Source organism: Pseudoliparis swirei, chromosome 3, assembly GCF_029220125.1.
Source record: "Pseudoliparis swirei isolate HS2019 ecotype Mariana Trench chromosome 3, NWPU_hadal_v1, whole genome shotgun sequence".
In the NCBI taxonomy this organism is placed as follows: Eukaryota; Metazoa; Chordata; class Actinopteri; order Perciformes; family Liparidae; genus Pseudoliparis; species Pseudoliparis swirei.
In genome coordinates, this window is record NC_079390.1 from 5881938 (window position 1) to 5894613 (window position 12676).

Sequence of the window (12676 nt, forward strand, 5' to 3'; positions counted from 1 at the left end):
ACTGTTTGTTTGTGTGTATCTGTGCGTATTCTCGTCTCACCTGGCTTCGGCTGAGGCTGCCTGGGCTGGTCGGGGAGGGGCTGGGAGATTTTCCCGAATGAGGAGTTGACAGCGGACTGGCCGGCGTCCCGTTCACTGGAAGGAGAAAATGAGAGAGAGAGAGATGGAGCATTGTGGGTGAGATGGGTGAGAACCATTGAAAGAGGTGATCCTTGTGTATTGCGAATGCATGTAGTCGAGTGCAGTTTCATTTCTGAGTGTCAAGCAGCAGCCCACACTTCCGCCCTCAGCATCTCTCCATTCACATGAATGAGGTGGAGGAGGAAGAGGGGGAGCAAGAGAGAAAAGAGCACTGAAGTCCACACTGCTCTTTCTTTTCTACCTCAGCCCATACAATTCCTGTTACTCTAAATGTCCCTAAAACAAGCCGCTTCAACCTGAACCTTTAAACATATGCGCTCCTAATTGCAGCATGTCCCGCATGGCTTCAAGTGATTTCCTGGAAGTCAACACACAACACCAGGCTGCCCTCATGTTCAACCAGATCCTTTATTCTTTGCTCTTCTGACCCCAGTTTAGTCTAACTTTTCCAGCTGCAGCACAACACAACAACCCAGCGGCATCACCTCATTAGACACACACATTAGATGAATCAGATCTGCACCCCGGTTCCTGTGTGTGGTCATGCACAACACAGATTTCCAAAAAAAGCCTCACAGCATCATTAACTTGAACACATGCAGGGCATGAGCCAGTTTGTGGTCTTACTGAAAATCTGGTTTATTGTCTCTTGGCAAAAACACTATATGCTAAAGATTTTCCTATAACTGCAGTTATTGGAGAATACGAAAATGTATATAAGCCACACCAGAGGGGAGGTTTATGTTATTTACTTGTCCCATCAATAACTTTTAATTGTCTGAATGATTAAACTTCAACTTGTAAATCCATCATGCGACTTCTAGGGTGGTGAATATCAAAGTAACAAAGGTGTGGCAAAATAATGCAACTCCTCCATAGGATTACGATCAAATACATCTCACTCAAATTAAAAATCCACTGCAGAGTTTACAAAGAAAACATTAACGTATTCACTGTTTTTATATTATTTGGGAGATTCTCATTAATTATCATGTTCGAGCCAACATATAAACACTATTTAATTTGACTTCAATGTTCAGAGACGTGATGCGGCAGACAAGTGGAAGCTGTGAGGGATGAGCTGTCCGACCTTCATAATGTTTATTCCCATGCTGAGATCAAAGAACTTTCTGAATTATTCAAGATAAAGGAGATAAAGGCCAAAGCAGATCAGTAGTACCGGCTGCCTCTGCATTCCGAGGCTATTCGTATAATTTCTAAACGGGGCCATGAAAAAGAAAAAAATTATGAAACTGCTATTCTTTTAAACAATTCCTGGATTTCTTGATTGATGAAATTCAGCAACCGCGTTACGCACACGGACAGACGGGCATTCCTCCGGTTACACAACGGCGAGCGAAACGAATAAAGACTCGTGGCATTATGAACTACGAGGCTACTACAACGTCAAAGGCATTCAAAGTCACATCCGTGGAGAACACATCATCTCCAAAGCGAAATATCTACATATGATCCGAGCAGGAACGCATCAAGTTCACGCTGCCGGGACGCCGTTTACGGAAGAAAAGGGAGAAAAAAACGATGCAAATACGGTGTGTTTGGTTCCTACCTTCCGCTTCCAGCATGATGAAAAACACAGTGATAATCCAACGGGAGGTTTAAGACAAGAAGACGACGAAGAAGAAGATGAAGAGCAGCACCTCTGCGCGCGCTTCGTCCGAGTGTGATAGTAAACTGGTGAATGGGAAAGACGGAGCAGAGCTGAGCACTACACGGGGGGGAGGAGAGACTGCCTGCGCACGCTCTGACGCGCACCGGGGACAGAGAGAGAGAGAGGGGGAGAGAGAGAGAGAGAGAGAATGGGAGGGACCGATGGGGAGAGAGAAAAGGAGGTAGGGAGATAATGGGAGGGGGGGAGATATGGAAAGAGATAATGTGAGAGAGGGAAAGAGAGAGAGGGAGAACGAGAGAGAATGCGGGAGAGAGGGAGTGAGAGAATGGGAGAGAGGGAGAACGGGAGATAATGCGGGAGAGACGGAGAGAGAGAATGGGAGAGAGGGGGGAGAGGGAAGGAGATAGAGGGAGATAATGGGAAGGAGAGAGGGATGGAGAGAGAGAATGGGAGGCAGGGATGGAGAAAGATAGTGCGAGAGAATGGAAGAGAGGGAGGGAGAGAGAGAGGGAATGTGAGAGAGGGAGGGATGGAGAGAGAAAATGGGAGAGAGGGAAGAAGATAAAGGGAGATAATGGAAAGGAGGGAGGGTTGGAGAGAGGAAATGGGAGTGAGGGATGGAGAGAGAGTGGGAGATAGGGAGAGAATGGGAGAGAGAGAGGGAGAGGAAGCGTAAGAGGAAGAGAGAGCTTTGATTTGGATATTTTGAATGTTTTACCACCATGAGACCAGAATTGCGTTGAGGTTTGTGTCGGTGACAAAGCGTTTGGTGCAGGAGGAGAGAAAGTGCTCCAGAACCGTTTCTAGAGTCGTTCAAGAAGACCGGGACGGTGGACGGGAAGAGCGTCATGGAGTCTTTAAAAAGGCCGACCGCAGATGAAACATCAGCGGTCGGCCTACATGCTTTGGAAAAGATCAATCAAGAGTTGGAAGGAGCCGTCGATCATATGATTATCCCCAATGTCATTAACGCTTTTTCAAATAGATTTCTCTAGATCAACAGTCAACATTAAACCAGTTTGACGAGAATGCAATGCAGCCATGTTGGCTTCTTTACCACCTGCCATGTGTAGCTGCATAAAAACTTCACAAGGAAGCTGTGCGAGATATGAATATGGAAACAGAACTCGTGTCAGCCCTCCAGCGGAGCGGCGTGCCGGAGGATAAATAGGCGAGATGTATTGTGAAATGAATTTCACAAAAGAAGAGAAAAGGCCTCAAAGTGTTTTCCACAATGAGGCCACCGGTGACCAAAGTTTCATTATTTTGTATGGAAAAGAAGTGAGCTGGTATTCTACACTAACGCTAATTAAATATTCATCATCATATGTGCTGCTTATCACATGTGCTATCACACAATTATTTTAAGAATCACACCTCACACAGACTGTAGTAAAAATGTAACATACCGACAAACACATCATAAACTAGAACGGGCACTCGGTAGAGCGCATACCTTCGCATATCACAAGATTGGGCATCGAATTATGAACATTTTGCCATTAGTTGCATGCCAATTGGATACAAATATGGTAAAAAGAAGATGTTGACCTTTTCATGACCTTGACCTTGACCTTTGACCCGATCAATCCCAAAATTGAATCAAATGGTCCCCGGATAATAACCAATTATCCCACCAAATTGCATGCGATTCGGTTTAATACTTTTTGACTTATGCGAATAACACGCACGCACGCACGCATACATTACATTACATTACATGTCATTTAGCAGACGCTTTTATCCAAAGCGACTTACAATAAGTGCATTTCAACCTAGAGTACAAACTAAGAACAACAAGAATACAAATACACGGCGATCAAAACATTACCTTCCACATTTTCAATGCGAAGGGAATCAACGTTTGGGCACGCTCGATAAGTGCTGTCCAGAGATACTCTGAGAAATGTGGCATAAAATCAGTGCGTTAGCCTCTTGACACAATTCTTTCTACGAGATATGCCAAACACAGTCACATATTGCACATCTATAACGGCTAAAAGTTCAGAGATTGTTTTTTTTAATACAATGTTTCATTAACACAAAGCCGAAAGTCATTATCTGGCCTTTAGTGCACATGTTAATACAATAATGTGTCTCTCTTGGAATCTGTTTATTTGTTATGCTCATCTGCCTTCAGAAAGTACATCAGTATCATTTATGAATTGGGGTGAAGGCTGCAGACATCATGATTGGGGTTCAGAGTGTCACATCTGGAGACCCTCTGGAGATCCTCTGGATCTATGTTTGGGTTCGGCCGACCTCCACACTTCCCCACCGAGCCTCACCCGTCATAGTCTCAGCGGCTCATGACAGAAAGGGGAAGGTGAGACCCTGGAGTAGCAGCAGTGACACCATCCGCACTTCTCTGTTCACTTGATCTGACACGGAAGCTTCGGGGGAGTGCCAGAGACAGATTGCGAGAAAGTATGTACGAGTGCAAATTGTTTTCTCACATTATTTTTCGGGTCTGCATCGGCACTCAGCCGGGGTTGTGAGATCATCGCAGAACGAAGCTCGAGTGATGACAATGTCAGGCTGACACGCAGCAACCTGCCCACGCACACACACAGACCTGAGAAAACATGCAGCAACATCAGACCCCTCCACATGTGGATGAGAGATTTATTTGATACCTTGAAATTGCTACCTGACTAAAATTGTATTTAGCGGACATTTTTAATTTGTAATTTTATTTAATCAGTTGCAGTTGAAAAATGGTTTGATGCATTTTTTTGTCACTTTTTCATACACATTGCTCTTTTTAATATTATAATTATTAATTGATTGGTGCATACAGCATTAGATGGAGACCTACAGTATATGCAATGACAACATTTTTTTTTAGGTTTTCTCAAATTCTATGTTTAAATATGCATCTTCATGAGTATGTGACAATGTGCATTTTTCCAGAACATTAATCTGAACATTCGATAAAGTCATGTTCAACATGGTTGTCTCCGATAAGAGTCAGAGGTTTTCTAACGAGGGTTTTTGGATATCTCCATAAATAAGAAAATGCTGTCAAAAGCCATAAAAAAACTACTATTTCTGAAATGTTTTAGTTATCAAATAAATCAGGGAATGATATAAAGAAACCCCCCATAAGAATCCTTTGGTTTGGTTATGTAAGTTCTACTGAAGTGGGTTTCTGGGAATTTGTTTGTTTATTGGAAAAACATCCTTTAAAGTGTAGTAGTTTTTTTCCTCGAAAAGAAGCCTGTAGTTTGTTATTACTGCATTATAACATTTCTCTAAAGGCTTGTGTTTAAAGTCCAATCATGCAATACTAAATATAAACACACAGACTAAAAAGTTATTTTTAAAAGGAGTCGTTTGACCGTTTTTGAGTTTTATCCACGATAGATATGTTTTATTTTACACATTATCCTCTAATTTTTGGAAATATGTAACACACTTACATGTTTTGCTGGGCAGGGGGTGGATACTCACACATGACCCATAACTACTGCTGAGTTCATGAAAAATAACCTTTCATTATGTAAATTGTAATTTTTTAATTACTTTTTAGGTTCAAATTTGTTGTTAAACACAACCCAAACATCTTATCGCTTTTGAAAAAGGTGAAGAAACTTGTAATGTATGTCCCTGTCAAAAGCTATTGATCAATTATGAAGCTGATACTGTAGCTATAAACTGATACGGGCCTGACTACAATGCCTATCCCCACCACACTGGACTTCTGTCACCAATTGGCTGCACCAGTGATAATGGTGTTAGGTATATGAATACTTATGCAATCATTATTGTTGTATTTAATATATGTAACTTGTGTACATCATCTGATTTTACAGTATAAGATCCTCGGTGCATCTTCTTTGTGTGTTCCATGAGTACGCGGCCGTCTCTCAGTCGGTCTCACAAGTCCCTCACACACTCTTCTACTCCTCAGTGGTGTCAAGGTTCAAACTTCACACACACAAACACACACACACACACACACACACAGTGAGCAGCAGCGCGACACACAGAAGGAAACCAGGTGGTGTTTGTCTGCATATGTATTGTGGTACATGCTCTTAAACTCTCTCTCTCTCTCGCGCTTCACATCTTCTCCGAGTGCCCCCTTTGGCCCAGATTATTAGATATGATTAAAAAAAACGTTATTAACGTTAGCTGAATGGAAATTGCATGTGGGGCTTCAAGGCTAAATAAATAAATAAAAAATGAACACCTGCAGCAACGTTTAAAACAAATGCTTTTTTTTTTATTGTGCTCAGTCCGAGAGTGGAGGAGAAATACAAAAAATCCTATCAAAATCAATAAAAAAAGAATGCCAATAATTCGCTGCCAAGATCTCAGATGAAAAGATTTTGAGTGTAGCTGAAGATAACTGACAGAAGCGGTGGTCACAATTGGAATAATGAATCATCTTTCAGAGCATTATCTGGAGAGTCAATGGGCTTTAAGTCCTACATTATCATCATCATTATTATATTGAATACAATTAACACAGCGATGAAAACCAGACTGAATTGTTTTAGCTGGAGATTAGATTTGAGTGTCATCAATTAGAGTTAATATCCATCTTGTCTGCAGAAGATGAACTTGTTGTTGGTGTGCACGAGACAACCTCAAGAGTTGCCATTGTGTTCATCGACTGGAGTTGTCATTTCCCCTCGGTGACTTCATCCTTTGTCATCGAGATTTTTAGCTGGAGGACATCAACAAAATCTGTTTTATTACTGATTAAACCATTTATTAATCTTTTGATCAATTTTAAATGATGTGAAGTCACTCGTCAAGAAAATGCCGATCAAGATTTCCCAGAGCACAAGACGACACGATGACATCCCAAATGTCATCAAACTAAAATATATTCAATTTACAAAGGAGAAGTAGCAAATATTCACTCTTGAGAAGAGAAAACCATCAATGTTCAGCACGTTGGCTTGATACCTTTTTAATCAATTTCTATAAATCATCTAATTGATTCATTATTTCAGCAACTGTTTGATTGATTTAATACTATTCAGAAAACAGCGAAGACAATTCACTTCTACGCGATAATAAAAGTCGAAATGTAAAGTTAGACACCGAACCGAAATACAACCGTGACACAGTGAATATATTAAATGTGTGTTTCTGTCATCCGTATGAACATGTAATTTATTCCTCATATTTCCAGTGTTGAGACATGGACTCTAGTGGACATATTGAATAGCAGACAGGGCACCTCGAGGAGCCATAAAGCCCACAGTATCAGCTGTTGTTGACTATCAGCATAATTCTAGGACAAATTGTCCTCAAGGACAGAAGGCGTGGTGTGTTTTTAAAGTAGAAAACAACAACAACAACAACTCCTAAGATGATATGAACTGGAGTAAAACAACAGGCAGAGGGTCGATCACGCTCAAAACAGCAGATCAATCAATTACGTCTCATTTCCTGCCGTGGCGGCGTCACTCTGACCTCCGCACGCGGCAGAGTGACGCCGAACACAGCGCAGTGCACGGCAGTCGACGGCTATCTGGGGAACAGCGGGTGATGCTAAGTGGCGGGAAGCGAGTCGCCAGAAGGGAAACATTTCCCAGAAGCGTTGGGACGGTGTGACCGGCTCGGACGGAGCGTCAGTCGGCTCCACCGCCGGCCATTTCGCAGGAAGTCGCTGCCATATATGGCGGTCACAGACTATTGTGTCTGTAGCTGCATGCTCCTACTGTGCTATGTTTCCATGGCAACCAAGACGAGTCAGTCTTTTTTTTTCTCTCTCTCTCTCTCTCTCTCTCTCTCTCTCTCTCTCTCTCACACTCACACACATCAGTAGGCCTATAGATCTTCATTCCAAACTTGTTTCAGCCCAGAAGATCAGATAGCGTGTGTGACGCACTCTCATAATCTTTTCCCCAAAGTGTTCACGCCATCCTGATGCGGCACTTTCTCTGTTCACACCAGCTGTTTCTCTCCTACCCTAATTTTACATCCTTTCCCCCCCACAGCTCCACAAAAAATATATAGACACAACTGTTTGGTTTCTATTCTTTGATGCCACATGGTGTGTGTCTGTGTGTGTGTGTGTGTGTGTGTGTCACACCAGGTGGAGTGGCCTCCTCTTCGGGAGTTTCTGGACGATGCGTGACCGATCGAATCATCTCCAACCCAAAAGGTCTCTGTGCACTAAAATCCCCGAAATAATAGCAGGACGGACGAAAAGTCAAGTGTGCTTTGCATAAATAGGCGTTTTACACACAGCCACAACTCAAGCTGTGCAATCAGGGAAATCACCAAGTCACACAAACACACACACACACACACCGACAGAGACACACAAACACAGACAGACAGACACACACACACACACACACACACATCTACAGAGGAGCTTTGTTGTTGCTTTTTTTGAGACCTTCATAAAAGCATCATTATCCGGCCTGAACAACGTGGCAGGGAGCAGGTATCGGTGCTCCCCCCAGTGTGTTACATTTCATTCGTATGGCAGGTGAAGATCGGCTCGTGTGGAGCTGCAGGATTGAGTCACCGACCCCTTTCCCCCTACCTCCTTTCTCATCTTCACTCCCCCTCTTCTTTTACCTCTCTCATCCGTGTTTGCCTTCTCCACTCCCCTGTGACATCATTCTCATTTGAATTCATATTCAGAAGACACAGCTCACACACACACACACACACACACAGGCGCACACGCACACGACAGTAAACACAGCCAGACACTCCGCAGAGCTCTGACATCGTAGAAGTGTTTACTCATACTGTTTTCATTTGCTGCGTCGTTGATTCTAAGTAATGAGCTAGAAAATACTAAGCAATCACATGAGGAAGTATAGAAACAACTCCCGACTGTGTCCATCAGGTCGGAGATGCTGCACCCACTCCTCCTCGTGCACTCACACACACACACACACACACGCGAGGGCACTTGAAGGACAACGACACCGTGCCAAATTCCATTAGCAAATGGGTTCCTTGAGAGGAAGAGGAGACGAGATGAAGAAAGTAACTTACTGGATGCAGGGGATTTGCTGCGTTGTGATTGGAGGACAGTCCTGGGGGAGCCTCGGCTCAGAGAGGCAGACATCTTCCCGTAGGTCACCGCCTTCATCATACGACACTCTAAAAAACCACGAAGAGGAGAGAGACGTTCAGGGTCTTTCGTGTTAAATACTAAATCTGAACAGGGTAGCGAGGATGAATGAAGTGAACACTGGTGTGTTTTGCATACTGATGGCCTGAAGGCGTGTGAGTCTGTGGGAGACTTTGACATTCACACACACACTGAAGGGAGAAAGCTTTCACACACTGACAATTGACACACATGTATGTCCTTTTCCGTCGGAATGAAAATTCACATTTTAGAGATTTTCTAACCGGCGATGGTTTTAATATTCATGCATTGATCTTGACCTTTTGTCATACAAAGAAAACACAAAGCACTAATGTACCAACACAGCTGTAATTGGTTTTGCCTTCAGGTCCCCAGGCAAAAATGAGTTCTGACCTTCCCCTCGGCTCGCTTTCCAAACGCAATTATTGTGGCGTTTCGGAAGTGACAGCTCTGGCTCACGGAGGTCTGATATTTTACAGACACACACATCCTGATCAATGAGCTATGGACACACACACACACACACACACACACACAAACACACTCCTTGCGTCCTTTATCCCCAAAACTTTGCTCCTTTCCTGTTCATTAACCCAGCCCCATTATAGCTTATTCCCATTTTAGACCAGCGGGAAGGGGAAATGATACTGCTGAGTGTGTGTGTGTGTGTGTGTGTGTGTGTGTGTGTGTGTGTGTGTGTGTGGAAGTCATTATGGCCTTGTGATTAATGTACAATGTGGAGTGTTAACATGATGACAGTGTGCCAAAGCTGAGGCAGAGGCGATAATTATATAGTGATGCTGAGAGGAGGCGAAGTTGTCTGCAGCTCTGACTCTGAATGTCTCGCTGTCGGCTGCGTTTGTCGCATCCGACTTTTTCTCTCTGCCTCGGTCCTCGTGGGCTCTGCCTCTTGCTCTCCGTCACCCGGAGCAAGAGAAGGTGTCAGAATTTGCTCTTTGTCTTATGGGACAGTTTGTGTGTGTGTGCGCACGTGCACATGCACATGTCTGCATTTCTTCTAACTCATCATGTGGAGAAAGATCTAATCGTACAATGTGGGAACAAAATAAAATAAATGTAAATACATTTGAGGATAAGCATTGGCTTTTGGGGACAGTCATGTATACAAACATGAAATGTGACCCCTGCATTTAACTAAATGTTCGCCACCAGTGTTATCCTTTATCAATTCATTATAAGTTGACCCGTCTTGCTTCACACACTATCATTCTGATATTGTGGAGAGAGAAAAATGTACACTACCGCTCAAAAGTTTGGGGTCATCCAGACAATTTTGTGTCTTCCATGAAAACTCACTTTTATTTATCAAATGAATTGAAAATTGAATAAAAAATATAGTCAAGACATTGACAAGGTTAGAAATAATGATTAATATTTGAAGTATTAATTTTGTTCTTCAAACTTCAACCTCAAAGGAAGGCCAGTTGTATAGTTTATATCACCAGCATAACTGTTTTCAGCTGTGCTAACATAATTGCACAAGGGTTTTCGAATCAGATATTAGTCTTCTAAGGCGATTAGCAAACACAATGTACCATTAGAACACTGGAGTGATAGTTGATGGAAATGGGCCTCTATACACCTATGGGGATATTTCATTAGAAACCAGACGTTTCCACCTAGAATAGTCATTTACCACATTAACAATGTATAGTGTGTATTTTTGATTAATGTTATCTTCATTGAAAAAACAGTGCTTTTCTTTGAAAAATAAAGACATTTCTAAGTGACCCCAAACTTTTGAACGGTAGTGTATATTTATATTGTTTTAAACCAATAACAATGTTACTCCCACGTTCCCATACTTTAGGAGCAGGGGTGCAACTTGGGTAACAGTGTCTTGTTCAACTAAAGACACTTTGACACAGCAGGAGATCAAACAACCAACGTTACCGTTGACGATGAAGATAACCTAGTATAGTCTGGCTCATCGGATGTCGGATGTGGGAATACGTTTGTTATTGGATGGTTATCTCACGGTGCGATCTTCTTCATTCAAAAAGCATGCGGGTACCATTGCATCCCGGGCTTAGCGCCGCCTTAGAAGAGTCGGATTGGTTTGAAGAAATATAATCACAGCAGAGTATTATTCTCTCTGATACTAGAATGCTAATGTGTGGAGTGAGACCTTTCTTTATCTTTATCAGTGAGACAGTGGAGACAGGGCTAACTATACTATCTAACCTCTAGTGAATTGAGGAAGTGATGTCAGTCTGTACAATGTCATGAGTGTATTAAAGACAAAACTAAGGGGTCTTTATTAAAGGAAGATGACTATGGCCAAAATGTGTCTCACCAGCATTTGGCTTATTCAGATACTGATATACAGATTTTATACCGAGTTAATTTCAAAATGACATTTTTTATTAAATTTAGTTTGTCCACAGTATCAAATTCAAGGATTTATGTTGTTTTTGTAATAATAGAATAAAGCAATACAAAAATGTAATAATGAAAGAAAAAGATCAGGATCATATCTAATGTCTCCATCTATATTAAATTCACTAGCAACTCCAGACATATCTTTTTTCCATCAAGATTTAAATCTAAATCATCCACTGAAAGATGTCTGAGCCTGTGTCTGGATGATTAATCCACACATCTTGAAAACAGTCAACTCCCTAATAGTGTTACTAATTTCAACAAAGGATGTTTTAGAAACTGCACGGCCTAATTTGAACCTTGAAAATTATTTTGGTGGAAGTTTAAGTATGATGTTAGAGCCTGACGCCGAATTCGGAGTAAATACTAATATTTTTGAAAGATAAACAGGGTGTCTCTTGTTAATCCAGATAAAAAGAATGCCAGCCACAATTGATGGAGCCCATGCAGCCTTGATTTATTCTGCCGACTGATACTTTAAATGGATCAAGAACATGTTCCCTATATATACTCCAGAGCAGACAAACACACACACAGCAGGTGGTTGCTGTACTGTTTGAGGTTTTCAACCAATCATCAGTAAATAATGAAAACGCCGAGCCTGTAAACACGGTGTTTAAATGCCCGAGGTTGTATGTAGGAGTTTGTCTTGTGGTCTTTTTTTTCTAACCATTATATTATATGGAAAGAAGAGTAGCAGGGAAGAGAGGGAGGAAAAAAGAGAAAGAGAGACAAAAAGGGGGGGAGGAGGTGAAGGACGGTGACCAAGGTAGGGATGAGTATTATTTAATGGATGAATGGGGAAATAAATGAATTGAACAAAAAGCCAAAAGCCCACTAACTCATGCTAGAGAGTGGATGCGAGATGAGAGGGTGAGAATACTGATGAGCACTAAATGACAGGAGCATGCAGACAGCGATGCAGACTGGTGTGTGTGTGTGTGTGAGGGGGTGAAGTGAGGACAGCAGCCCTCGGTGGGGAGGGAGACAGAGGAGAGGAAGAGGAAGCGTGAGGTTAGACGATGGCTTAAGTGCAGGTGGTGAATAAACAGAAGGCGGACAAAAAAGAAGTGGATTAGAACATAGAAGTAATGTGGGTAAAATAGTGTGAATTTTCATATGCATTTCCTATTCATTACATTTACTATTATAATACAAAAAAACATACGACACGGTAATGTAAAACCACATTCTTAAAACAAATAATCCCTATTTTATTTTAATTTTATTGAAGCGACAGAATATTGTATCACAAAAATCTAACTATTTCCTCACAGTGTGATCGCACTAGATGATGAATTGCTCAACCCCAGAAAACAGCACACACACACGCACACACACACACACACACACACACCCATGTACGCACAAAAAAAAACATTATGAAAGCTCAGCTGGGGGCAGGAAGAAGTGGGAGT

The 12676-nt window shown here is 42.1% G+C and overlaps 1 protein-coding gene across 6 annotated transcripts in view; it reads right to left on the reverse strand.

Annotated features, from left to right (window-relative positions):
• The window catches only part of dclk1a (doublecortin-like kinase 1a), a 49801-nt gene that overhangs the window by 17721 nt on the left and 19404 nt on the right, over window positions 1-12676 (reverse strand). For 5 of the 6 annotated variants that reach the window (XM_056406900.1, XM_056406893.1, XM_056406884.1 and 2 more), the window contains 2 exons: window positions 8756-8863; window positions 41-135 (listed from right to left, as the gene is read on the reverse strand). In XM_056406900.1, the coding sequence (XP_056262875.1) occupies window positions 41-135; window positions 8756-8863 (203 nt within the window). Of the gene's footprint in view, window positions 1-40; window positions 136-1711; window positions 1837-8755; window positions 8864-12676 lie in introns of those variants that run through there. The other variant, XM_056406914.1, reaches the window with a different exon arrangement.